Source organism: Leuciscus leuciscus (assembly GCF_965113295.1).
Source record: "Leuciscus leuciscus genome assembly, chromosome: 4".
NCBI classification, from domain to species: Eukaryota; Metazoa; Chordata; class Actinopteri; order Cypriniformes; family Leuciscidae; genus Leuciscus; species Leuciscus leuciscus.
The window spans coordinates 47,410,854-47,438,461 of record NC_138728.1 but is presented as its reverse complement, the minus strand read 5'-3'; the positions used below and the strand labels follow the sequence as shown (position 1 = coordinate 47,438,461).

The 27,608-nt window shown below is 39.6% G+C and overlaps 2 protein-coding genes and 1 long non-coding RNA gene across 8 annotated transcripts; all 3 read left to right on the top strand.

Moving 5' to 3' along the window:
- Positions 1-1,636: 1,636 nt before the first annotated feature.
- On the top strand, positions 1,637-13,301 carry LOC309496549 (uncharacterized protein). Of its 4 annotated transcripts, XM_082166550.1 has the most exons (4): positions 1,661-1,687; positions 2,024-2,116; positions 2,366-2,450; positions 11,596-13,301. In XM_082166550.1, exons 3-4 carry the CDS (start codon positions 2,366-2,368, stop codon positions 12,531-12,533), a joined length of 1,023 nt encoding a protein of 340 aa, XP_082022676.1. In that variant the 5' UTR covers positions 1,661-1,687; positions 2,024-2,116; the 3' UTR covers positions 12,534-13,301. The 4 variants fall into 4 exon arrangements, with proteins under 4 accessions (XP_082022677.1, XP_082022675.1, XP_082022674.1 ...); XM_082166551.1 differs by lacking the exon at positions 2,024-2,116 and having other exon boundaries at positions 1,637-1,687; XM_082166549.1 differs by having other exon boundaries at positions 1,643-2,116.
- Positions 7,720-9,209, top strand: LOC309496573. Its single transcript, XR_014205169.1, has 3 exons — positions 7,720-7,753; positions 7,846-8,108; positions 8,750-9,209. It is a non-coding gene; the product is annotated as an uncharacterized lncRNA (long non-coding RNA).
- A 4,423-nt stretch (positions 13,302-17,724) lies between the features above and the next one.
- LOC309496781 (uncharacterized protein) lies at positions 17,725-27,557 on the top strand (the record flags this gene model as incomplete). Of its 3 annotated transcripts, XR_014205235.1 has the most annotated exons (5): positions 17,755-17,792; positions 18,116-18,208; positions 18,466-18,550; positions 23,398-26,926; positions 27,039-27,251. XR_014205235.1 is itself a non-coding variant. In XM_082166904.1 (2 exons), the coding sequence occupies 2 exons, from the start codon at positions 26,699-26,701 to the stop codon at positions 27,555-27,557; spliced, it is 747 nt and encodes a 248-aa protein (XP_082023030.1). The 3 variants fall into 3 exon arrangements, 1 of the variants encoding a protein (XP_082023030.1); XR_014205234.1 differs by lacking the exon at positions 18,116-18,208 and having other exon boundaries at positions 17,725-17,792; XM_082166904.1 differs by lacking the exons at positions 17,755-17,792; positions 18,116-18,208; positions 18,466-18,550 and having other exon boundaries at positions 26,699-26,926; positions 27,039-27,557.
- Positions 27,558-27,608: the final 51 nt, after the last annotated feature.

The window sequence follows — 27,608 nt, the reverse complement described above, 5'->3', positions numbered from 1 at the left end:
GATGGTGCTGAACAGGGGTGCGTTTCCCGAACAACGACGTAACTCGCTGCTTAACTACCATAGTACGATGCATCATTGAAGAAATCAACTACCTAGTCACGAGTCACGACTGTTTCCCGAAACTGTATTGTCGCAAAGTGGTCGTTCAACCACGTTGGTTTATGACGTCACGCACGTGGTGGAGTTATAACTTATTTTAATGAATCTGTTTGAGATCGAATTAACGCTAGATGTTTTGCTATAAATTACAGACATGACATCTGAGGACTATTTCTCATTTTTCTCAGTTATTTCGCTTTATTTCCAGATTCAGTCATAGGCTCGTTCTTACATAGAAGAGCATGTTCGCACATGTGCACTCTTCAAAAACAGTGCTTTAAATCTCTTGACAAACTAAAAGACGTAAATGACATTTGTATGTATTTTAAATAAAAGACACAGGTTGTACTGAATGTCAGCTTGCTTATTTTGCTCAAGATAAAGATTTATTAAGTCCACATGTCATACAAACTAGAAACTATGCTTCTAACCACAGGTGGAGAGCTGTCGTTCCAACCACACAACTTTGCGATGCTGTTTGCGAATGTTCGATAGAACGATGGTTTCGGGAAACACTGACTCGTTGAACTATGCTGATAACGACAGAACTTGCGAACATAGTTGGCTAACGATGCTTTTGGGAAACGCACCCCAGGCGTACTGTGGATTCATTTCGTGAATGATTAAGGAATAGTGAGAATCCCTGAATTTAAGGGAGAGGTGGGATGTCTGGAATAGACCAGTAAGAACCGACAGTGTTGAAACCGAGACACATTGATAAACTGCTTGTATATTTTCTGAATACAACATGTATACATGAATATACTATGAGTGTGTGGGTGATTCTCCAACTACAGGCACTTTTGTGTCCTTGGCCTTTTTTTTGTAAATAAATAAACAAACAAATGCACGAATACATTGTCATTATGAAGTTCATGCTCCAACATCCTAGTAACCACCAAATCTTGCCCCTGTTTCCTTTTAAAAATGCTTTTGTGAGGCTGTTTATTAGCAGATTTTGCAGTTTTACAATATTATATTGTAATAAAATACATAAGTTGAAAAGTGGTGGAAATTACATATTTGAAAGCACTCTTCAGGGAAACTGTTTCATTCAAATAATATTCCATGTAATTCTAAACCTGCCCACTGTTATATTGTGTTTGAAGACAAATGAATGAAGCTAGGAAGATTGTTTTAAGTGTGTTTTAAGAGAGTGAATTTTCCATAAGTTCACACAGTGCCAAAAGTGCTGGAGAATCACCCAATGTTATTGATTGTTGCATTTTTTGGGGTTTTTGCCCTTATGAAGGTTTAATTGTATTGAACTTCGTTTATTGTATAGTAGCAAAATAATAGTTTTTTGATAAAAGCTGTTTTAAAAAAATTTCATCAAACAAAAATGAAAAAAGGTGATTCATGTTTTGCGATTTAGACAGAATCTCACATATTATATGTGGTTCAAACTTTTTATCTAGCATTAGATTTCTACTTTAAACGCCATTGATATATGTTTTATAATTTGTATGTGAATGTTTATGGACTTCTGTGATTTTAGCGTTTGAACTGGACTTTTATTTTGGTGTGGTGATGTGACGTCATCATATGGCGTCGCGCTCTTGCAATGTTGTGATTTGGCTGAAGAAAGGTTTGTGTTTTTAAGCATTTAAAGAGTTTAAATGGTTCAATCACTTTTTTAGTTTTTACAAGCGATGTAAAAATGTTTTATGTATTATTGAATGTAACATCGTAATGCTTAATCTATCATTAATGAACGTTATTTTTGTGAGTAAAGCGCATCCACACATGAGTAACAGAAAAGATGCGTCTCATTTCAGTACCTATATCGGGAATCAGTTCATTATAAACACGAGTTCGATCTCTGATAAGTAGTTTTGAGAGAAACGGAGATTTTGAGAGAAACGGAGATCAAAACTCTGAGTCAATTAAACCAAATGTTTTGCAAAATGATTCACTTTCAAAGTGCTCGAATCAAAAGTGCTTGAATCACCTCAAACACGGACGACTCCTGCTGGTCAAACAGTGTAAATACAACGAGAACAACAAACACAAACAGGTGAAATGACAACTTTTGCAAAGTGTAATCAATGAAATGTTATTTTTAAAGTTATTAAATACAAATATAAATTAGAACTAAATATTAATTGTCTGTTATAATGTTAGCTCTTAGTCTAATCAGGTCATTTAAGTCCATTAACTCTCTCTATGACTCTCTTGCCAGTGAACTGAGCTAGATCTGATTGAGACACACACAGAGATTTAGTTATGAGTGTTTTACTTTCTGTTATTTATTCTCATCTTAAAGATGGCATTTATTAAAGAGGAGAGTGAAGATGTGAAGTTTGAAGAAACGTTCAGAGTGAAACATGAAGAAACTGAGGAACAAACAGGTCAGTTTCATTCTCAAAGCTGAACTCAGTCATTTGATCCTTATTAAAATGTCCAGCTCTACAGAAATGAATAGCTGCGTTTCCCATTGTCACACAAACCCATCATTTCACCAACAAATGGAAGTTTTATCAGAAAACAAATCAGAAAGAAATCACTGGAAACAGTGGAGATCGCAAACAGGGTTGCCAGGTGCCAGCGAGGTTTTCCAGCCCAAAAACCGCGAGAATGCACAAAAAACCGCCCAATTTTTTTGTGTGGCTTGTTTCTCGTTTAAACACATTGAAATCATTAACAAGCTTTAAAATGACCCATTTTTCGACTTAGCCTATCCGATTTTAGAAACAATACTCAATTAAATGAACGCAAAAGTAGGCTACACTGACTTCAGTCAGACTATTCTAGGCCTACTATTAAACTATTATGTTACGGAACATAATGCGATCAACTTAGGCTATCAATGAGTCTGTTTATTGTCACTAAAAGTCGCTTGGAACAAAAGCATTCAGTAACATAAAAACATCGAGTGGATATGGACATAAAAAATAAGTAAATAACCCACTTTAACATTTCAGTTATTTCAAATGGCAACATGAAACATGCATATTAGGGCTGGGAGAAAAAATCTATTCACCTAGATATCGCGTTTATTTATTTATTTATTTATTTTATGATTTTAAAATCTATTTTTTTTATAACAGAATATTACAGATATGAATTAAAATTATATTGCTTTATTTTTGCCCTTGCTTATAGATGAGGTTGACAGAAGTTAGCCACTTTCGATTCGATGAAATGTGTCGTTAGTTACAGAGCTGCACGATTCATCTTTAAAAGTCTGTGATCTCGATTCAAACACCCACGCGATCTTATTCCATTTCGTTTGTCTATTAAACCTTTGACAAAATCATATTCAAATCTGTGTTGGCGCTGCTGCTGACCCAGAAAGAGTGTCATGAACAGGTCATGAACCGCAGTGACAGGTGACAGCTACCTAAGTTTGAAAACCCCGCAATCTACTATGTTGTTTGAGGGGCGGGCGATGCCGGCGTGCATCAAAAGGTAGTGGGAGGGAGTGTCTGTTGTGAGGTTAGGGGGCACGTCAGCCAGAGTTGTAGTGTGTGCGCGTGCGTGAGTGAGTGAGTGAGACTGCTGCCTGCTGAACATTGGGTCGCAGGAATAAGGATCTGAAGTGCCGGTGTTTCGGCAACAAAAACCCGCCGAACTGATCCGAAACCAGCCCAATTTTTATCCACCCGCCCAAACCCACTTTTGCCCGCAAAATAGATTACAAAACCGCCCAATCTGGCAAACCTGATCGCAAAACGAACATGATAAAAGTGGCCGTTTGTTGGCATTTTTGTTGTTTACCTAAAGATTTAAAACCCAAGCATCGATGTTTTACCACACTTTTACACTAATAAGTGATACATTGACCATAATAAATGTATTTATGTCAAGATTGCGCTTTAGACACAGAAGTAAAGAGGACACACGTACTTATTCAGTCGTGTCTGTTTCTGTTTATTTGTCGTCATAGGACTGTATATTTACATCACATTTAGAAAGAATGATCATTTCTACAAATTTTCCACCAAAAATATGACCTGAGGAGCTTTAGTACTCTCTCCAGTGACTGTCCCAATACAGTCATATTTTCAGTCAGAGAAACAGAGGAAAGTTGCTTTATTTTATGACACATGCAGAGCTAAATATGGATATCAGACGGACTTAATGGATAAAGAGACGAGACGTACTTCATTTGTTAGTTAGTTAGTTAATATGATCTAACACTGAATGAACAATACTTCTACAGGATTTACTAATCTAATATTAATCTTAACATTTTCTAAGACATTTGTTGTATCTGTTAACATAATACACTCTGAATTAACCAAAACACAAATATTTTATTAACTAACATTAACAAAGGTAATTGCTGTGTTAGTTCATGTTAGTTAAAGGTATAGCGGAGGATCTTTCCAAATTTTAGATAAGACCCGCCCTCTCCACTTTTTGAAAAGTTTGATTGATTCACCAGAATGATTGACAATTAGGAGGACCAATAGTATAGGTTACCCACCAGGAAGTAAAACATCCTCCGCTATACCTTTAATACATTAACAAATGAGACCTTATTGTCTAACAATAAATAAAAATAAATAAAAATAAAAACCTAAATAATGCAAACAAGTTATTGGACAACATTTACTTAGGCTATATATAAAGAATCAAAATGCATGTGCTACGGATAAAATACGAAAAGAATACGAGAACTATAAAAGTAGTTATTTCATAATAATGCATCAATGTTTTTTGAAGAATTTGTAAAAAAAAAAAAAAAAAAAAAAAAAAATTACTATTACAGTAATGGTAAACATCTTTAACATTACCGTTTCAAATAACATTACTGCTGTTTGAGTATTGTGCGCTGAAGCTGAAGAGAATGAACATTAAACTGAAGCGCTTTGCTAGAAGGTTAATTAACTCTACAAAACGCATCCTAAATAAGATCAATCAGATATTTATATTACATAGACTTAATATTACGACTTGTTTCTGAAAAAAAAAAAAACGCGAATGCACAAGCGAACTTGACTGTGCTGGTCAGAATGTGTAACTCCAGTAGTGGATGCGTTTGTTCCCACAACAACGTGCTGAAACGGCAACTACACTCAGATAATACACAAGGTTTTATTACCATAGTGTTCTCATTATAATGTTATGACAGTCCCAGAAGTTATTAATGTTGTGCATTGCTGTTTCAGCTGCGCGCGCTAAAGCTAAAGACAATGTAGCGCTTTGCTGCTTCGTTAATTAACTCAACCAAACGCATCCTATATGAGATGAATCAGATATATTTACACTAGGGCTGTCCCCGACTATGGATTTTCATAGTCGAATCAGAATCGTCAAGTCTTGCCTATAGTCGACTAATAGTCGAATCATGTGTATGGGGGCGGGGCTTTAACAATTCAAAGCCGCTATGTACAGAAAATCACACAAAGATATGGAAGAAAATGTATAAAAACATTTTGGATCAATAAAACTAAGACATAACATAAATAACTCCAGAAAGGCCACACTGCAGACAGGATTTGCATTTCACATGCAAAAAAAAAAAATGTAATCGGCTAAATTACCTGTGCGAGCAGGCTCTAAGTACAGCACAACATCGATGCACCGACAAAATAAACAATTAATTAAATATGAACAGAATATACCTTTCTAATAAATAAAAATACAAAACGAAATAAATCAGAATCAAGTCACAAGATGAGGAGCAAATGTGTGCAAAATGCCTAAAGTGCAGGGGAACATATGAAGAGTTCAGATGCAAAAGCCTCTAAATGCCATTTGAAATTTTCTTATAGAATGATCATTTTTATCAAGCTTGTACATTTAAGTTCAGTAATTTCACTTAAATGATAATTAATAGATAATCTTCATTGCCATTTAAGTGAAATTATTGATTTTAAGTATACGAGCTTGATAAAAATGATCATTCTATAAGAAAATTTCAAATGGCATTTAGAGGCTTTTGCATCTGAACTCTTCATATATTCAAAGCACAAGCCACAGATAGTTAGATTAGATAACCCTGACAGATCAATAAATACAATTAAAATAAAGAAATTATTAAAATAACGATAGTAGCCAGAATTTTCAACTTTGTCTTTTTAACTGCAGAAACAACAATAAATGCTAAACTGGAGAGGCAGTCTTTTTAGCTAAAAATGTTCACAGCATCCAAAACTCAAATTAGAACCGGCTGAAAAGTTTTGAAATCACTTGTACCCGATACCTGATCGAGAGAACAAAATCCAGTCGTTCACTCTGTCTGTGTCCGTTGGAGTCTTTTGTGCGTGCGGATAAAATACATTCTAAAACACTTAACGTGAAAAACGTTTAACGACTCAATCTCCTAAAATAGTTAAATTAAGGAAAACCATGATCGCACTTCTGCCGGCCAACGTTAACAAGTTGGTTTTCCACGGGACATTCTAAAATGCTTAACGTGAAAAAAGCTTTTAAAACGCTTAAAAGGCACGTTAACGTGGCTTAATGTACACAGTACACACTTTATTAAGAAACCATACAATGTGCAGATAAGCAGATGAACCCAGAATATGAACGCAATGCGTTCCTCCTATAGTAAAGGAGGACTTCTTTACATAATTTGACATTTTTAATTTAACTATTTTAGGAGATTGAGTCGCTAAACGTTTTTCACGTTAAGTGTTTTAGAATGTATTTTATCCGCGCGCACAAAAGACTCCAACGGACACAGACAGAGTGAAAGACTGGTTTTCCTGATGCTAAATCCAGCCTTGGAGAATATCCTTTCTGATGGTGTACATTCACACTTTAGATTTTCTTATCCCAGACATTGTTAAAGATTTAAATCATTGCCGCCAAGACGCTCCTCTGTCGGTCACGGATTGAAAGTGAAACTTAAATCTGTCACGGGGTGTTTGGATTTATTCACGCACGTTAAAAAATATGTATTAAAAGCTTCTTTCTTTGCACATTTTTATATACAGCATTATCATAATAGGCTGAATATTAACGTATTGACAGAAAACCGGTAGTTCTATGTGAAACCAGACATTGAGCGCCCTCATATAGCCAAAGTAGCATGATCCTCGTTTCATAACACCTCAGCGAAGATTCGAGCGTGAGATTGGTAGTCGAATCAGGCTCCTCCTATCAGAGCATCGAATCTTCGACTATTCGGGGTCACCCCTAATTTACACAAAATAAACATATTAAAACTTACAGTGGCTCAACAGGCTGCGAATGCACAAGCAGACTCTGCACTTAACTGTATTTTCCTTTGCGAAGTAATTACATTCATATTTCAAGCAATTCAAGTCCATCATGACGAACAGTGCGCATCTTAAGTGTCTCAGCTGAAGGAAATAACACATCTATCGGCTTTAATATATCGGACTAATTTTCTTATCGGATCAATAACGATAACAATAAATATTACCGTTTATCGTCCGATACCGATATGGTGGCGATATATTGTGCATCCCTAATTTCTGCCTAATACAGTGATCAGGAACCACATCGGATCACAAACAGAAGTTATTTCAAACACTCGCTGCTGTCTGAAAGTGAGTTTTGAGCTAAAATGATTTCTTTAATGAGTCTTTAATGCTAAAGTGTTAACTGGTATATGAAATCATCCGCGGCACGGCCGTCTCCTGACTGTTCGTGACCACTCCTCAAGCCCCAGTTGGCCCGCTTTGGACCAAGGTATTCGGCGGTTGGCCCCGAGGAAGCCCCGGAAGTGACAGTGATTGGCCCTGGCTCACACTAGCACGCTAGCTTTTGGGCCGATAGTGGAAATGTGGCTAATGATATTTTTGAAGTGAGTCCTAATTAAAGTGCTTTTATTTGATTTGGAGCGGGCCGCCTCATGTGGACAGATATGTTGAGATCACATGACCAGACAAAACAAATACAATTATTTAGCATAAAGCGAACTGTGAAATCTGAGTGATCAATATAATATTTGTTGTCTATAAGTAAGCGCTGGCTGTATCAAACCGGTGTCTTGTAGGCACTAGTTTTTTTTTCAAGACAGATTGATTAAAAACACCCTCACTAACATTTTAAAGGAAATAAGATTGAAAGACATTTGAGTGGCAGTATTAAGCCTGGAACACACCAAGCCGACACAGACGAACTAGCGCTGATCAAAGCCGACTGTGTTGTCGCCTCGCGTCGGGGTAAAAAGCTGCACTTGAACACACCGAGAGAACTACAGCCGACTGTCAGCTAGAATGCGTGTTCTGCGCCTGCGTGTAAATGAGACAGCTGTCTATTTCTGCAGATATATTCGTCTATATTCGTCATTCAAAAAGGGAAACCGGCGCTGCCGGCTGCAGTTACACAAACCGTAAACAAAGCAGTGCGTGCTTACCGTTTTGAAAATCAATCCTGCTAAACACTGTCTTTATTCCACACCTCTCGTGTTAATACTGAAATATTCGCCAAGGAACACTCAGATAAGATGACATATCATTAGAACAGCCTTCTATCTGTACCGTTTTGACTTTGCTCGCTATTTTGCTATTATTCTCGTGCACTGACTCGGTCACTAAGCTGAACAGCCAATCAGAGTTCCCTCTTTCACCGACAGCCCGACGCCGATTCAACATGTCGAATCGGCCGTTACAAAGCCGACGAGGACCAATTTCAGCCGACGGTGCGGAACACACTGAGAAGATTTAGTCGGCCGACGCACTGAAACTGCCCGACGGCCGACCGTCGGCTTGGTGTGTTCCAGGCTTTAGCCTGGCAAGCCAAGATTTGACCTAAGATGTTAGGTCTGGCAACTCACCATAGACACGGCTCAATCCGAGGGGCGGGATAAACGGCTGTCTTTCAAATTCCCTCTGCACGCAATAGGACAGCGCTTCAACCAACCAGAGCGTTTTCCCAACAGCGGAGCTAACGTTAGTTGATAGGCCCTGTCCCAAATGGCACACTCCAGACTTGTGGACTTCCTCATAGTCCACACTTTGGTGACGTCATGTAGTGCAGACCTATAGGGCCCTTGGTGCGAGTCCACGAGGGCGCATTGAGAGGTATTTTTGGGACAGACTCGATCGGCATGCCGGAGATAACGGTCTGGTTGTTGTTGGACAGGAGAAATCACATTTTTGCGCTCCGACGTCTCATCTTCATGTCCACTACACAGCCTAATGTTACAGTTCTATATTTTGATATTCTGCATATCACCTGGGCATTAGACAATAGATATATCATGCTTATTTAAATGATGTATACAGTTGTACATAATAATACATAATGTTACATTTGAACTAAGATGTGCATGAGTTTCAGATGAATTTACAGATATCAATATTCACACTATGTTTACATATGACTCAGTAAAGCCCTGACATTCGGTTCTATTTATTTAATGAATCATAATGCGATCGTATTATTCAACGCGCTATTATTATGTTTGAGACATCAACCACTGGTCGATGACCATAATGTTTGTATAAACTGTAGGTAACAACTGGTAAAATGTACATTTAGGTCATAAAAACCTTAATATTTTCTTCTCAGCCATGTCAACAACTATCCGTGAGCGAAATCTCCTCCCATCTGTTGTCTGATTGGCCTTTCGCAAGGATTCCTGGGTAGTTAAAGTGCGTGGAGCCTGCATCTATGCAAGCTTCGTGGAAGACCGCTTCAAGGGTACAAAGGGTGCGCTGCTGAACACACTTCAGAGCGGTAAAATGCTGAATGGGACGGCCTACAGACTCGTAGACTCAGCGAGCACGCGCAATTCAAGTCCACGAGACCGAAAGTCCGCATGAAGTGCACCATTTGGGATAGGGCCATAGATTCAACTTTTGAATCTGGCCGGCAAAACTACAAACTCATCTTCCTTTTTTAAGAATGACTTAAGTGCCGTTCTTTGCTCTTTTCTCAAAGAAAAACTTAACTCCAAGTCCTCCAGAGTCGTGGCCAAAGCCAATTTGAAAGACTGTTCTCCAGCAGCAGCAGTCATCAGCTTTGTTTTCAAGTAGCAGGGAACCGTCGCAACTCTGTCGTCATTATGTTAAGCCCGCCCCGCCTACTCTATACACAACGTGATTGGCCTGACCTAATTTAGGTTTTTCCAGCTTGAAAGTCAACGGAGAGTTGCTAGACAACCCTGGCTGCAAAATACATTTTTGCTGCCGCTAGGGTGCGTCTAGATTTCTAGGCTATGGCAGTATGAGTGTCATCAGTGAATTCCAAGCGTGCCGCACAAGCCCTGAAAAGTGAAGCCAAAACGTCTCGATCGCCCCCCGGTGACTCGTCCTAGTATAGGTCATAAGCCCCGCCTCCCTGTGTTATTCAACGGGACGTGAGACCAACTAAACAATTAAATGCACTTCAAATATCTTTTTTCCAAAGGTGGTTTCTTTCATTTGCTGTCGTTTTTATCACGCTGATGTAAGTTCAAGTGTCTGTTTAAAAAATAAGTTGGTTTTTAGTTAGTTACGTGATGCGGTGGTGTAACGTCATGATTGACAGCTGTGATTGACAGGTTCTCTGAGCGAAGTAGTCACTGAAGCAACAACGGACATTTTTTTCGGGATCTTCTGAGAATTCCCTGAGTGCATTCTGCGAGAGTGAGGGTGGAGGCTTTACTTCCTGCTCACTACTGCGCAGGTCTGGTCCCGAGATCGCTACTGCGCAGACTCAAGTTCCAATATGTCAGCGCCATATCGGGACGCTGGCGGCTTCAGTTCTCATCAATGGAAGAGAGCGAAGGGGCGTCGTCCATCTTTTTTTACAGTCTATGGTGAATTCAGTCTTATACAGTAGTAAAGTAAAAAAAATAATTAAGTGGATCAAAAAAGTTAATTAAACGGGTATTGTTAAAAATTAAGGGAATAACTTTGATGAAAGATTTGGATCCACTTCAAATGTTGACTACGGTTTATAAAAAATGACTATAAAATAAAGTGCTACCGAAATGTCATTATCAAAGAACGCAACGTATCTGTCAACGCAACACCCAGGGTTCTTAATTGTAGAAAACAATGTAACAGTACATGTAAACTTTCTTTCATGACATAAGAGTGAAATTTAATGATAATGACTCCTAGGGGAAGCATGTACAAGGAGAAAAGCAGAGGACCTAATAATACCCCCTTTTGAACCGCTTGCGTCAGGGGCGGGGAGTTATTTGTCCACAAATGCCAACATAATTATTAAGCTATCCAAAAGAAAGTGTTAGTCTTTGTTGCAGAAAGATCTAATAGCACTTGAAGGAAGATATAGACATGACTAGATGCCAAAAACAGGTGTTTAGTCAAAAACTGAACATAGTTGAGAGGCCAATATTATTTTTCTATTTTAGACATAATTGTCGGTTTGAGGCCTGTCTATAATCAAACAGTTCTTGGTCAAACTGGGTTTTTGGTAAGATGTTTGATAACTGCCGGCTTGAAAGTATTTGGGACGTGTCCTAAACAAATCAAAGAGTGAGAAATATTGGCAAGAGGTTCTGAGATTACAGGCGACAACTCTTTCAGTTGCTTAGTGGGTGTAGGATTCAGCATGTCTAAAGGTGTTGATGTCTGTTGCTTTGTGTTTACTTGTATTTGTCTCTTTTCTCCTTAGACCTGATGCCGCTGAAAGAGGATAGTGAAGTACTGAATGAAATGGAGGAGAGAGATGAGAAACATGAGTCCACAACTGGAGAAAAACGGTTTAGTTGCTCACAAACTGAGAAATATTCCTCACAAAAAAGAGCTCAACAGACAGAAACTATACGTTATTTCATCTGCACTCAGTGTGGAAAGAGTTTCACTAAAAAAGGAAGTTTTAAAGCCCACATGAACATTCACTCTGGAGAGAAGCCGTTCACCTGTCAACAGTGTGGGAAGAGTTTCACTACGAAAGGAATCCTTAAAGGCCACATGATGGTTCACACCAAAGAGAAGCCGTTCACCTGCCCTCAGTGTGGAAACAGTTTCACTCAGAAAGGAAGCTTTAACAGGCACATGAGAATTCACACTGGAGAGAAGCCTTACATCTGCGAACTGTGTGATAAGAGCTTCACAACAGAGCTAAACCTGAGGTATCACATGAACAGTCACACTGGAGAGAAGCCCTTCACATGTGAACAGTGTGGGAAGAGTTTCAGACACAAAATAACCCTTAAAAAGCACCTGAGGACTCACTCGAGAGAAGACTGTTGTGTATGTCATCAGTGTGGAATGAGTTTCACGGATAGAAATCATCTTACGGCACACATCCTAACCCACACCGGAGAGAAGCCTTTCATGTGCCATCACTGTGGAAAGACTTTCTCAAACAAAACAAACCTTGAGGTTCACATGAGAGTTCACACCGGAGAGAAGCCGTTCACCTGCCCTCAGTGTGGAAAGAGCTTCAGATTTAAAGGAAACCTTCAGACGCATATAAGAGTTCACACTGGAGAGAGGCCTTACACATGTCTTCAGTGTGAAATGTGTTTCACATATCAAAGGGACCTGAAGCGCCATTTGCAAACTCATTCTGGAATTGAGTGTTCCTCAATCTGGCAAGAAGTGTAGAAAAGTCATTTGTGCATTCACTCTGAAAGAAGGCAATTTAACTTCTGACAGGAAATTTCCAGCTTTCTGTGTTTTCACTGTTATACTGTAGGGGGCGCTATGACATCTTCTGAACAAGTACTGAATCTCCTGATCAAAACACGTGAAGAAGAAGCAGTAAATGAAAGCAGGTGCTTATGTAAAATAACACTATCAACATTAAACAGCATATAAATGAAAACTGCCTAATGTTACTGAATGAAATGTCGACCCAGGACGAGCTACAGGACTGTGAAGCTTTAGTGGATGTTGATGGACTCGATCTACTCCATCTATGTTTTGATCATCGTTTTGAAACCGATCTGGATGTAGTCTTCGACAAAAACTTTATTTTTCTCAGCTTTTTGCCAAAATTGTTGCTTTTTTTATGAGACTTGCCCACAATGAAGTGTTAATAAAAAAGGAATGCACAGAACAAAACTTTTTTGTTTAAAAGCACATGCTCTGTTCCTCCTTATGATATATGGCATGTTCAGATATTCATACAACAAAATATTCTGGGGGCCGTGAAACTTTTGTGAAAATGATCGATTGTTCACACATTTTTGGCGGTGGCTGGCAAGTTGTTGTTTTTTAAACTGGGATCAGTGTAATTCAATTTCATTTGCCATCACACTTACAGATAAGTGAAAAACCATGCAGATGTGAGACTATTTTTGTTTGTGTGGAGTTAGGAATGGCACAAGACAGTTTGTATGCGAGTCAAATAAAGGTTATGTTCACACCTGAGCTTAATGTGGGTCAAATCTGATTTTCTGCTAAAAAATAATCAAACGAAAGGTTTGACTGCTTACATGTGTCCCATGTCAGATACTCGTCTGAACAGTTGATGCTCCTACACTCCACCGGTCACATTGCCTTGACAGGGTGTCCGCGGATCCTTAAAAAGTCTTAAAGTCTTAAATTAGATTTTTAAAATTTAAAGGGGTGTTTCGGGATTTTTGACATCGGACCTAATTTTTAAGTCAGCCTGGTTGTTATTCATCAGTAGAGACATTTTTTTTCAAAAATTATCCAGTCCTTATATTTGGATAGTTAGCCGATGCTAGGCTAGCGCGAGTCAATGGTATATGTTAGCCAGCCATTAAAAACCGTTTTACCCACTCCACAGTGCACCAAACGCAAATCAATTATAACACTAGACTATCGATGTATATGTCCGTTCAGAGAATAATGTTAGAAATCAAACTTACATTTTCATCACATTGCATTAGTTATAATTTGTTCCCTGTAATCATAAGCCTTGTCTACAGCAGCAGCGGAGTGATATTGATTACCTAGGCAACCGAGTGAGCCGGTACACACATGACGCAAGTGTATTTACCTGCCGCTGGTACACTGATTACAGTGCGCTTCTGTTCTGTGTTTACTTTTTGCCGCATTACTAACCGGAGCAAAGTAAAATTCCGCAGCTGCTGAGAAACTAGTTCCTTTGGGATCATTGAGATGAAAGGTAAGTTTGATTTCTAACATTATTCTCTCAACGGACATATACATCGATAGTCTAGTGTTATAATTGATTTGCGTTTGGTGCACTGTGGAGTGGGTAAAACGTTTTTTAATGGCTGGCTAACACATATACCATTGACTCGCGCTAGCCTAGCATCGGCTAACTATCCAAATATAAGGACTGGATAATTTTGAAAAAAAAATGTCTCCACTGATGAATAACAACCAGGCTGACTTAAAAATGAGGTCCGATGTCAAAAATCCCGAACCACCCCTTTAACGCCAATCCAGCCGAGCCCGCACTTCACGCTAGATCTGCCGAGTCCAAGGCAGTATGCGCCATGCCCGCCGAGCCTGAGACTGTCATGCCCGCCGAGCCTGAGACTGAGAACATCATGCCCGCTGAGACTGAATGCATTAAGCCCTCTTCATCGCTGGTCCCATCCAGTTCAGAGCCCTCTTCGCCGCTGGTTCCGTCCAGCTTAAAGCCCTCTTCACAGCTGGTTCTGCCCAGCTCAAAGCCCTCTTCGCCGCTGGTCCCGCCCAGCTCAGAGCCCTCAGAGCCGCTGGTGCCGTTCAGCTCAGAGCCCTCTTCGCCGCTGGTCCCGCCCAGCTCAAAGCCGCCTTCGCCGCTGGTTCCGCCCAGCTCAAAGCCCTCTTCGCCGCTGGTCCCGTCCAGCTCAGAGCCCTCTTCGCCGCTGGTCCCGTCCAGCACAGAGCCTTTACCGCTGGTCCCGTCCAGCACAGAGCCTTCACCGCTGGTCCTGTCCAGCACAGAGCCTTCACCGCTGGTCCCGTCCAGCACAGATCCTTCACCGCTGGTCCTGTCCAGCACAGAGCCTTCACCGCTGGTCCTGTCCAGCACAGAGCCTTCACCGCTGGTCCCGTCCAGCACAGAGCCTTCACCGCTGGTCCTGTCCAGCACAGAGCCTTCACCGCTGGTCCTGTCCAGCACAGAGCCTTCACCGCTGGTCCCGTCCAGCACAGATCCTTCACCGCTGGTCCCGTCCAGCACAGAGCCCTCTCCGCTCGTCTCGTCTGCCCAGCCAGAGACTGTTCTCGTCCCGTCTGCCCAGTCAGAGACTGAGCCTGTCCCAGAGGCGTGTCTTGATGTCGTCACTCTCCCCAATAATTTTTTTTGGGGGGGCCATATGTCCTCGCCGTGGCCACCCAAGGGCCCACGGCCACCAGAAAAGTGGCCGCCCGAAGGGTCTTCTCCGCCATGGCCACCTCCTCAGCCTGCTTCGCCATGGTCACCTCCTCAGCCTGCACCGCCATGGTCTCGTCCTGCACCGCCGTGGCGGCGATACCATCCTGGAGTCTCCTGTCTGTCATCTCCCTGTCCACCCTCCGGTCACAGACTCCAGGATGCCCACCCCACCTCCCGTGTTCTGCCTTCTGCGGCGCGGGTCGCGCCTAGTGGGAGGGGGGAGTAATGTTACATTCACCGTCTGTCATCGTCCTGTCTTCACTACAGTTCCCAGAATCCTCCATCACCTGCACCTGCTGTTCATCATTATCATCATCTCCTTCACCTGTGTTCCAGTTATTATCTTCATCTGCATCACCTGTCTTGTGTTCATCTGTGTATTTAAGTTCCTGCTTTTCACTCTTTCAGTTGTCGGTTGTTATTATTTGTGTTTGTGCACATGCACACTGTTTCGTGTTCCCGCTATTTGAATCTTTGTAAATAAACTATTTGAGTTAAGATATCTTCGCTTGGGCTTCATCTTCCTCCTCCTACCTGAGAACGTTACAAAAACATTCTGCTAATTCTGATGCAATTTTTTTTTTTTTCAGTTCCCTGGAAAAGGGTGGCATTAGGTTTTTTTGTGGAGAACTGATAAGGAATATTCTTGAGAAATAACACCCGACACAAATGCGCGTGACACTACACAGACGCCAAAAGCGCCCTTTCGCCTCTTTGTCTGTTAGTTAATCTGTTAGTTTTTAATGCTTTATTTTTTTTATCTAAAAATGACCCTACGCAAAGAAACCAATCTCAACGACATTGCTTTCAGTGACATAGCTTCTTCCCACAAAGTGAGAGGTGGAGTCTGGGTGCTGTACGAGGGCATCAATCGTCAGGGTTCCTAGCTTATTTCTTTCCCTGGCGAAGAAGTGGCCAGCTATTTGCCGCTCTCCTTCAACGATCTGGCCAGCCATGTGTGTCCCTTGCAGCCGAGGCCATAGACAGCATCATTCAAAGAACGCTTTCTGCAGCTGAATATGAACCGGATCCCTTCTGGAAAGAACGAGGCAGGTGGTGGGGAAAGACTGATCTTGACTAGAAACGATGACTGTGACTAATTAGACTCAACCTTATCATTTGATGAAAGATCATCTGTGTAAAGACATTAACTGTACATGTTAATTTGGCAAATGTTATAAAACAAGGATGAATTTTATTAGAAAAAGTTTTAAGCTGCTGGTTGTTTAGCTTTTCATCAGTAGTGATCAGTATCAGTAAACATATGCAATGAAATACAGTTTTGGAATTGTTACGGATCTACTACAGATTCTATTGTATTTGAATGTATTTCCCCTGTTTGATGAGAGTGAAATATTGAAAGGGATTTTGGATTTATATTATGCTGAGAAAGAGACAACAAATGCTGTTTTACTCTGTCAACTCAGAAAATAAAGACTCTGAAAGATCGTAATGCTCCTTGTTTCAATTCTCTTCTTTCTACTTTTATATTTTTCATTTAGCAGATGCTTTTATCCAAAGTGACTTACAGTTGTCATTCAAAGGAAGGAATTCATCTAAAAAGGCAATAAACAGGAGAAGTGCTATTAATACAAAGTTTCAATCATCATTCAAGCTAGAATAGGGAGGGATTAAGGAATAGTGAGAATCCCTGAATTTAAGGGAGAGGTGGGATGTCTGGAATAGACCAGTAAGAACTGACAGTGTTGAAACCGAGACACATTGTTAAACTGCTTGTATATTTTCTGAATACAACATGTATACATGAATATACTATATGAGTGTGTGGGTGATTCTCCAACTACAGGCACTTTTGTGTCCTTGGCCTTTTTTTTTGTAGTAAATAAATAAACAAACAAATGCACGAAAACATTGTCATTATGAAGTTCATGCTCCAACATCCTAGTAACCACCAAATCTTGCCCCTGTTTCCTTTTAAAAATGCTTTTGCGAGGCTGTTTATTAGCAGATTTTGCAGTTTTACAATATTATATTGTAATAAAATACATAAGTTGAAAAGTGGTGGAAATGACATCTTTGAAAGCACTCCTCAGGAAAACTGTTAAAAATAATAGTATTCCATGTAATTCTAAGCCTGCCCACTGTTATATTGTGTTAGAAGACAAATGAATGAAGCTAGGAAGATTGTTTTAAGTGTGTTTTAAGAGAGTGAATTTTCCATAAGTTCACACAGTGCCAAAAGTGCTGGAGAATCACCCAATGTTATTGATTGTTGCATTTTTTGCCCTTATGAAGGTTTAATTTTATTGAACTTCGTTTATTGTATAGTAGCAAAATAAATAGTTTTTTTTTATAAAAGCTGTTTAAAAATTTTTTTTTGCCATTTAGACAGAATCTCACATTTTATATATGGTTCAAACTTTTTATCCAGCATTAATTTCTACTTTAAACGCCATTGATATATGTTTTATAATTTGTATGTGAATGTTTATGGACTTCTGTGATTTTAGCGTTTGAACTGGACTTTTATTTTGGTGTGGTGATGTGACGTCATCATGTTGCGTCGCGCTCTTGCAATGTTGTGATTCGGCTGAAGAAAGGTTTGTGTTTTTAAGCATTTAAAGAGTTTAAATGGTTCAATCACTTTTTTAGGTTTTACAAGCGATGTAAAAATGTTTTATGTATTATTGAATGAAACATATTGTAATGCTTTATCTATCATTAATGAACGTTATTTTTGTGAGTAAAGCGCATCCACACATGAGTAACAGAAAAGATGCGTCTCATTTCAGTACCTATATCGGGAATCAGTTCATTATAAACACGAGTTCGATCACTGATAAGTAGTTTTGAGAGAAACGGAAATTTTCAAAACTACGAGTCAATTAAACCAAATGTTTTGCAAAATGATTCACTTTCAAAGTGCTCGAATCAAAAGTGCTTGAATCACCTCAAACACGGACGACTCCTGCTGGTCAAACAGTGTAAATACAACGAGAACAACAAACACAAACAGGTGAAATGACAACTTTTGCTAAGTGTAATCAATGAAATGTCATTTAAAAGTGATTAAATACCAAATATAAATTAGAACTAAATATTAGGCCTAATTGTCTGTTATAATGTTAGCTCTTAGTCTAATCAGGTCATTTAAGTCCATTAACTCTCTCTCTATGACTCTCTTGCCAGTGAACTGAGCTTGATCTGATTGAGACGCACACAGAGATTTAGTTATGAGTGTTTTACTTTCTGTTATTTATTCACATCTTAAAGATGGCATTTATTAAAGAGGAGAGTGAAGACGTGAAGTTTGAAGAAACATTCAGAGTGAAACATGAAGATACTGAGGAACAAACAGGTCAGTTTCATTCTCAAAGCTGAACTCAGTCATTTGATCCTTATTTAAATGTCCAGCTCTACAGAAATGAATAGCTGCGTTTCCCATTGTCACACAAACCCATCATTTCACCAACAAATGGAAGTTTTATCAGAAAACAAATCAGAAAGAAATCATTGGAAACAGTGGAGATTGCAAAACAAACATGATAAAAGTGGCCATTTGTTGGCATTTTTGTTGTTTACCTAAAGATTTAAAACCCAAGCATCAATGCTTTACCACAGTTTTACACTAATAAGTGATACATTGACCATAATAAATGTATTTATGTCAAGATTGCACTTTAGACACACAGAAATAAAGAGGACATACGTACTTATTCAGTCATGTCTGTTTCTGTTTATTTGTCGTCATAGGACAGTATATTTACATCACATTTAGAAAGAATGATCATTTCTACAAATTTTCCACCAAAAATATGACCTTTATTTACCACTTTTACTATGGTGATGGGTAGCAAGCGAGTCATTTGCATCGCATATAAATATTTCTGCTAGAGATGCACTGATATGAACATTTTGTCCGAAACCAATAATTCTTTATATTTGAAAGCTTGATAACCGATATATTGGCCGATAAATCTAAATTCAAATTTGTATATACTTTCAGAGCCTGATTACATGAACAAAAGGCTCACTATTAAAAGCCGTGTCTCAAAACTTAAATATAAATCAAACAGTTAGTTTGAACCAGTGTAAGATTCCTTGACTTTTAAAATTTATTTTACACTCCTGTGGCTGACTTTTTTATTACAAAAATTGGTAACACTTTACAATAAGGGTTCATTTGTTTGAATTAATTTGTTAGTTAGTTAATATGAACTAACACTGAATGCACAATACTTCTACAGGATTTACTAATATAATATTAATCTTAACATTTAATCAAAGACATTTGTTGTATCTGGTAACATTAGGGCTGCACGATATTGTGAAAAAATGACATGCGATATTTAATTTTTCTGCGATATATATTGCGATATGAAATCTAATCTAATTTTCTCTTACAAACAAAAATACAGCTGTTCATTGTTTGTTCATGTTACTTCACAGTGCATTAACTATGTTAACAAATACAACTTTTGATTTCAATAATGTAGGCTATAGCCTAAATGTTGAAATTAACAATGTTGTAGAAGTGCAGTTTATTAATAGTAAATGTTAACTAATGTAGTTAACTAGAGTATAATAAATATAACATTATTGTAAAGTGTTACCAATTTGTTATACACCGATTCAGACGTCTCGTGAGTTCAGTGTTGGACAGATCAGTTGTTTAAACCATTCATTAAAATGAATCGGTTCAAATGAGTCATTAGTTAACGAATCGGACGTGCAGCCTACGTCCAATTATCTACGGCACGCGTTACGCAATTATCTCGGCAGTTTAGGATATCGCACAAGATTTGTCAACACAGAAAACATTTCATCACTGGAGAGTTTTTTTTTCTCGACACCATCGTTAATATGCGCGAGGGAGAGAGAGCAAGACAGCGCTAGTGTTGTTTGAAGACGGTGAAGGTGAGCGCGCGCAGCCGGGGCTCTCTCTCTCTCTTCTCTCTCTCTCTCTCTCCCTCTCCCTCTCTCTCGTTCTTATATATGCCGTCAAGCGCGCCCTGTTAACTGACAGGACTTAAAAACACATGCAAATGATAAACTTTCACTCTATGATGGTTAAACTGTGCAATTAATCCGCGAATCACATGCGTCAAGGGCCGGGGAGCAGCTGGCCCGTACGGATAATAAATCAGGGATCAACCACGATAGCCTACCTATTCTTGACATCGCACATCCTGCGATGTGACTATCGTGGATTCGTACATCGCGATATCGATGCTTAAACGATACATCGTGCAGCCCTAGTTAACATTAGTTAATGCACTCTGAACTAACAAAAACACAAATATTTTATTAACTAACATTAACAAAGGTTATTGCTCTGTTAGTTCATGTTAGTTAATGCATTAACAAATGAGCCCTTATTGCCTAATGTAAGGTTTAGAAGTGCAGTTCATATTTCATATTGGAAAGTTGTAATGCTTAGAATTTAATATGATTTATATTTGAGTTAATATACTAGAAGTATATTTACAATGTTTAGTCAGTTAATTATTTACATATTTTTGTGTTTACATATTTAATACAGTAAGGATATTCTGCGGAATCTGCCTCTCTGATTCACTCACGTTTATCTCAGTCTAAGTCCTTGCTTCTGATTGGTTAGGGAAGTCACGTGGAAGGCTGTGTTAGGAAGTGTTGTTGTTGTGACGGTGTTCAGTAAAAAAGTGCCGCTTGAGAAAATCTTCTGTCTCCATTCTGCTGTTTATTATCATAAAGAGTTATCTACCACCACATACCGAACCCTCACGTTACACCTAACAATAAATAAATAAATGAAAAAATACATATAAAGAATCAAAATGCATGTGCCACGGATAAAATACGAAAAGAATACGAGAACAATAAAAGTAGTTATTCATAATAATGCATCAATGTTTTTTGGAAAATTAAAAAAAATGTTGTTGTTATATTACAGTAATGGTAAACATCTTTAACATTACCGTTTCAAATAACATTACTGCTGTTTGAGTATTGTGCGCTGAAGCTGAAGAGAATGAACATTAAACTGAAGCGCTTTGCTAGAAGGTTAATTAACTCTACAAAACGCATCCTATATGAAATCAATCAGATATATTTACACAAAATAAACATATTACTACTTACAGTGGCTCAACAGGCTGCGAATGCACAAGCAGACTCTGCACTTAACTGTATTTTACTTCGCGAAGTAATTACAATCATATTTCAAGCAATTCAAGTCCATCATGACGAACAGTGCATCTTAAGTGTCTCAGCTGAAGGAAATAACACATCTATCGGCTTTAATATATCGGACAAATTTTCTTATCGGATCAATAACGATAACAATAAATATTACCGTTTATCGGCCGATACCGATATGGTGGCAATATATTGTGCATCCCTAATTTCTGCCTAATACAGTGATCAGGAACCACATCGGATCACAAACAGAAGTTATGTCACAAACTGCTGTCTGAAAGTGAGTTTTGAGCTAAAATTATTTCTTTAATGAGTCTTTAATGCTAAAGTGTTAACTGGTATATGAAATCATCCGCGGCACGGCCGTCTCCTGACTCAAGTAAACTCCACCTCTGTTCGTGACCACTCCTCAAGCCCCAGTTGGCCCGCTTTGGACCAAGGTATTCGGCGGTTGGCCCCGAGGAAGCCCCGGAAGTGACAGTGGAAACGTGATTGGCCCTGGCTCACACTAGCACGCTAGCTTTTGGCCCGACAGTGGAAATGTGGCTAATGATATTTTTGAAGTGAGTCCTAATTAAAGTGCTTTTATTTGATTTGGAGCGGGCCGCCTCATGTGGACAGATATGTTGAGATCACATGACCAGACAAAACAAATACAATTATTTAGCATAAAGCGAACTGTGAAATCTGAGTGATCAATATAATATTTGTTGTCTGTAAGTAAGCGCTGGCTGTATCATACCACTGTCTTGTAGGGACTAGTTTTTTTCAAGACACACTGATTAAAAACACCCTCACTAACTTTTTAAGGAAATAAGATTGAAAGACATTTGAGTGGCAGAATGAGAGTCATCAGTGAATTCAGTCTTATATACAGTAGTAACATTTTTGAAGTGGATCAAAAAAGTTAATTAAACAGGTATTGTTCAAAATTAAGGGAATAACTTTGATGAAAGATTTTGATCCACTTCAGATGTTGACTACTGTTTATAAAAAATGACTATAAAATAAAGTGCTACCGAAATGTCATTATCAAAGAACGCATTGATCTGTCAACGCAACACCCAGGGTTCTTAATTGTAGAAAATGTAACAGTACATGTAAACTTTCTTTCATGACATAAGAGTGAAATTTAATGATAATGACTCCTAGGGGAAGCATGTACAAGGAGAAAAGCAGATATACCCCCTAATATACCCCCTTTTCCACCAAGGCAGTTTGAGTGCTGGTTCAGAGCCAGAGCCTAGTTTCAATTCAGTTCTTTGTCTTTCGACACCCAAAGCACGAGCTCTGAACCAGGAGAAGTGGTTCTTAAGGAGCACCAAAACATTGCTGGTCTAGAAGTAAGAACCGCTTGCGTCAGGGGCTGGGGTTACCATGACCAACAAGACGAACAGAAACTTGTGACCGCCATTTTTGACATAGCAGCTAAAAACGATGGACGCGATTAAGCCGAAACACAAGCAAAGTATCAGCGATCAATTAGATGAGACCATAACCATAAACCATGCTTGTCCACAAATGCCAACATAATTATTAAGCTATCCAAAAGAAAGTGTTAGTCTTTGTTGCAGAAAGATCTAATAGCACTTGAAGGAAGATATAGACGTGACTAGATGCCAAAAACAGGTTATTTGTTTATAACTTTGAAACAAACAATGAGGCTTAAATCCTGACTGATATTGTTCACAAATACCCTTTCTCTGCAAAACTGAGCATAGCCGAGAGGCCAATATTATGTTTTCTATTTTAGACATAATTGTCGGTTTGAGGCCTGTCTATAATTAAACAGTTCTTGGTAAAGCTGGGTTTTTGGTAAGGGGTTTGATAACTGCCGGCTTGAAAGTATTTGGGACGTGTCCTAAACAAATCAAAGAGTAAGAAATATGGCAAGAGGTTCTGAGATTACAGGTGACAACTCTTTCGGTTGCTTAGTGGGTGTAGGATTCAGCATGTCTAAAGGTGTTGATGTCTGTTGCTTTGTGTCATTAAACTGGTGTTAACTTGTATTGTCTCTTTTCTCCTTAGACCTGATGCCGCTGAAAGAGGATAGTGAAGTACTGAATGAAATGGAGGAGAGAGATCAATATGAGAAACATGAGTCCACAACTGGAGAAAAACGGTTTAGTTGCTCACAGACTGAGAAATCTTCCTCACAAAAAAGAGCTCAACAGACAGAAACTATACGTTATTTCATCTGCCCTCAGTGTGGAAAGAGTTTCACTAAAAAAGGAAGTTTTAAAGACCACATGAACATTCACACTGGAGAGAAGCCGTTCACCTGTCAACAGTGTGGGAAGAGTTTCACTACGAAAGGAAGCTTTAATAGGCACATGAGAGTTCACACCGGAGAGAAGCCGTTCACCTGCCCTCAGTGTGGAAAGAGCTTCAGATTTAAAGGAAACCTTCAGACGCATATAAGAGTTCACACTGGAGAGAGGCCTTACACATGTCTTCAGTGTGAAATGTGTTTCACATATCAAAGGGACCTGAAGCGTCATTTGCAAACTCATTCTGGAATTGAGTGTTCCTCAATCTGGCAAGAAGTTTAGAAAAGTCATTTGTGCATTCACTCTGGAAGAAGGCAATTTAACTCCTGACAGAAAATGTCCAGCTTTCCATGTTTTCACTGTTATACTGTAGGGGGCGCTATGACAACATCTGAACAAGTACTGAATATCCTGATCAAAACACATGTGAAGCGACAGCAAATGAAAGCAGGTGCTTATGTAAAATAACACTATCAACATTAAACAGCATATAAATCAAAACTGCCTGATGTTAACGTAGACTCACTGTATTCCGGACACTTTACCTTTTCCCGCAAATTCTATAAATAAACACTGCCAGGTCACGGCATCTATATATATCTGTGTCTTCTTTGCTTCCTCCTCTTTCGACTCAGACCAACCTTGTGTTTCCAGAGCCAGTCATTTCAGAGAAATCAACGTGAGTTTCTAACGTACACCAATGACTGTTCAGAAAATGGCGGGGGGAGGGTTTTCCGGCTGGACACTAGGAAGAGGGGAGAATACCTTGGCTCTTAAAACATGATCACCCACCAAAAAATGTCAAACAAAAACATTCTTATGGTCTTCTAAAATAATTAAAGAGTTACAATATGCAAATATTTGTACTTTTAAGGTATATACACGTTCAATGGAGCACTTTGTCCTACATGAATTTGAGCGGCAGCGGCGCATCACTGCACCATCATTAAATCACCTCAAGTTAAAACGTTAACGTTCATGTTAAATATTGTTTTAAAAGTCATTTCCACACATCTGTGTAATTTCATGTTATCTGGTTAACGTTAGGACAGCACGCATTGTAATAGCATGCAATTTAACATTTCATTAAGTTAATATAAGCCATAAAAGTAAATAAATGATTAACTTAACGTTATTAACTTTACTTTTATTTACTAAATAAAATTATTCAGTAAATAAAAGTAAAGTTAATAACGTTAAGTTAATCATAATTTCTATAACATCAACGTTAAGTTATTTGAGGACCCAATAAAAATGAATGAATCTACATTAGACTTAATTTTATAAAAGGAACTTTTAATAACATGGAAAAAGTTGATCTACAAAAAACTATATACATATAACGTTAATAACATAACATGGAAAAGATGAACATCAAAAAACTATAACATTATACATTTAATAACACGGAAAAGATGAACATCAACAAAAAACTATATACATTTAATATAATTACATTTAAATCAGGGGTGTCCAAACTCAGTCCTGGAGGGCCACTGTCCTGCAGAGTTTAGCTCCAACCCCAATTAAACACACCTGAACCAGATAATCAAGGTCTGGTTCAGGTGTGTTTAATTGGGGTTGGAGCTAAACTCTGCAGGACAGTGGCCCTCCAGGACTGAGTTTGGACACCCCTGATTTAAAGGGATAGTTCACCCAAAAATGAACATGCTGTCCTCATTTACTCACCCTCATGTTGTTCCAAACCTGTATGATTTCCTTTCTTCTGCTGAACACAAAAGAAGATATTTTGAAGAAAGTCGGTAACGTTAACCAAACGACTGATGGACCCCATTGACTTCCATAGTAGGAAAAAATACTATGGAAGTCAATGGGGACCAGCAACTGTTTAATTACCAACCTTCTTTAAAATATCTTCTTTTGTGTTCAGCAGAAGAAAGGAAATCATACAGGTTTGGAACAACATGAGGGTGAGTAAATGACAGCATTTTCATTTTTGGGTGAACTATCCCTTTAATGTTAGGTTTCCCTTTTCCTGGTGTGTCCTGGCCTGGTGTGTCCTCTCCCCGCCTGTTATAAAGAAACACATTAACGTTAAAGCATAAGAACTCATAACAGTATTAACATTACAGAAAAGCTTACAAATGCATGTCTTCTTTTGGTAACGTTATGTTAGGGAAGAATGTCAGGGAAAAAGAAATACAGCAGGGAAATGCTAGACACAGCATTAAATGCTTTAAAGTCAGGAGAAAGTGTGAGGAGTGTCTCACAGAAATTCGGGATACCGAAGTCTACCCTGTCAGACCACAAGCTGGGGAAATCTGAATGTGGTCCTCATCCAAATAGGGCCCTTACCCTGGAGGAAGAGGAATCCTTAGTCAATTATATTGTTTGGATGGCAGATCATGGTTTTCCCCTAACAAGAACCATTGTCAAGTGTCTTGCCCTAGAGATCATTAAAGAGAGCAGCCGGAAGACTCTGGTCAACCTGGAGACGGGGTTGAGTGACAACTGGTGGGTCCGCTTCAAAGCTCGCCACCCAGAGCTGACCACCCGGACACCGGACTCCCTCGATAGGGCCAGGGTCCTTGCCGCAACACCTGAGGGAATAGATAATTTTTTGCTTGTTAAAATTATCAGCCTCCACAGTCTCCATGACAAACCTCATCAGCTGTGGAACTGCGATGAGACGGGCTTCGGAGACAAGCCAAAGTCGAAGGAGAAGGTGATCTGCCAGAAGGGAAAGCGCCACATCTACCGGCAGCAGACGACCACCAGGGAACACATCACTGTGCACGTAGCAGTAAGTGCAGCTGGTGAAAGTGTCCCTCCCTTCATTATATATCCCCGCTGCCTTCCCAGTGTGGCGTATGCCTTGGGTGGGCCAGAAAATAGCCTTTACGGTTATGCGGACAAAGGCTACATGACGGCAGAGCTGTTTTTGAAATGGTTGGACCATTTCATCAAGTATGCCCCTCCTGCACGCCCTCTAGTCCTTATAATGGACCAGCATGAAACACACTGTGGCCGTCAAATAATAGACGTCTGCAGGGAAAACCAAATAGAAATTCTCCTCCTACCCCGCCCACACAACTCACATGCTGCAGCCACTGGACATTAGTGTTTTCAACCCCCTGAAGGGAGTGTTCAGCACTCTAGCCAGTCGCATGGGCCTGGTGAGAGGAGACATGGTGATTGGCAAGAAGCACTTCTCCTCTGTGCTGAAGCATGCCTATGAAAAGGCCGTCACTCCAGCCAACATCAAATCGGGATTCCGGAAGGCTGGCATCTATCCTCTGTCAAGAGAAGCAGTGGACATGACACAGGTTAGGTTCTTCATTGTATTTCCTAAAAATATTCCTATTAATTGTGTTATGCAACTTAAATCTAACATAATGTGAAGAATACCAGTTTTTAACTTGAGCACTCTCTATCTAGATTGTAAAGCTTGTGCCCAGTGCAGCTGCTGTGCCCACCTCCTCCACAGCAGCCACTGCTTCCTCCTCCTTCACTGCAGCTGCTGTGCCCACCTCCTCCACAGCAGCCACTGCTTCCTCCTCCTTCACTGCAGCTGCTGTGCCCACCTCCTCCACGGCAGCCACTGCTTCCTCCTCCTTCACTGCAGCTGCTGTGCCCACCTCCTCCACGGCAGCCACTGCTTCCTCCTCCTCCACGGCAGCCGATGCGCTCTCCTCCTCCACGGCAGCTCCTGCTCCCTCATCTGCTGTGCCCAGCTCCACCACAGCAGTAGCTTCTTCCTCCTCTGCTGTGCCCACCTGTTCCACTTCCGCTTCACCTTTCTGTCCTACTTGCAACAAGAGCACGAAAAATCACTTGGTGGAAACTGGCCTCATTCCACAATATTTAGCGGACATCCTGGTCACACCCACCTTTTGGCCAGAGAGCGGAAGGGATACGGCGTCGGGTGCCACTGCAAGCCCGGGTCATAACAAGTGACGATTATGTGGCACACCTTGACAACCTAGAGGCCAAAGAAAAAGAAAAAGA

Excerpts from the sequence above, each read along its gene's own strand:
- LOC309496549 (XM_082166551.1), top strand. The coding sequence starts at position 2,366 with ATGGCATTTATTAAAGAGGAGAGTGAAGATGTGAAGTTTGAAGAAACG. Across the intron at positions 2,451-11,595 it reads AGAAACTGAGGAACAAACAG|ACCTGATGCCGCTGAAAGAG; the intron begins GTCAGTTTCATT and ends TTTTCTCCTTAG.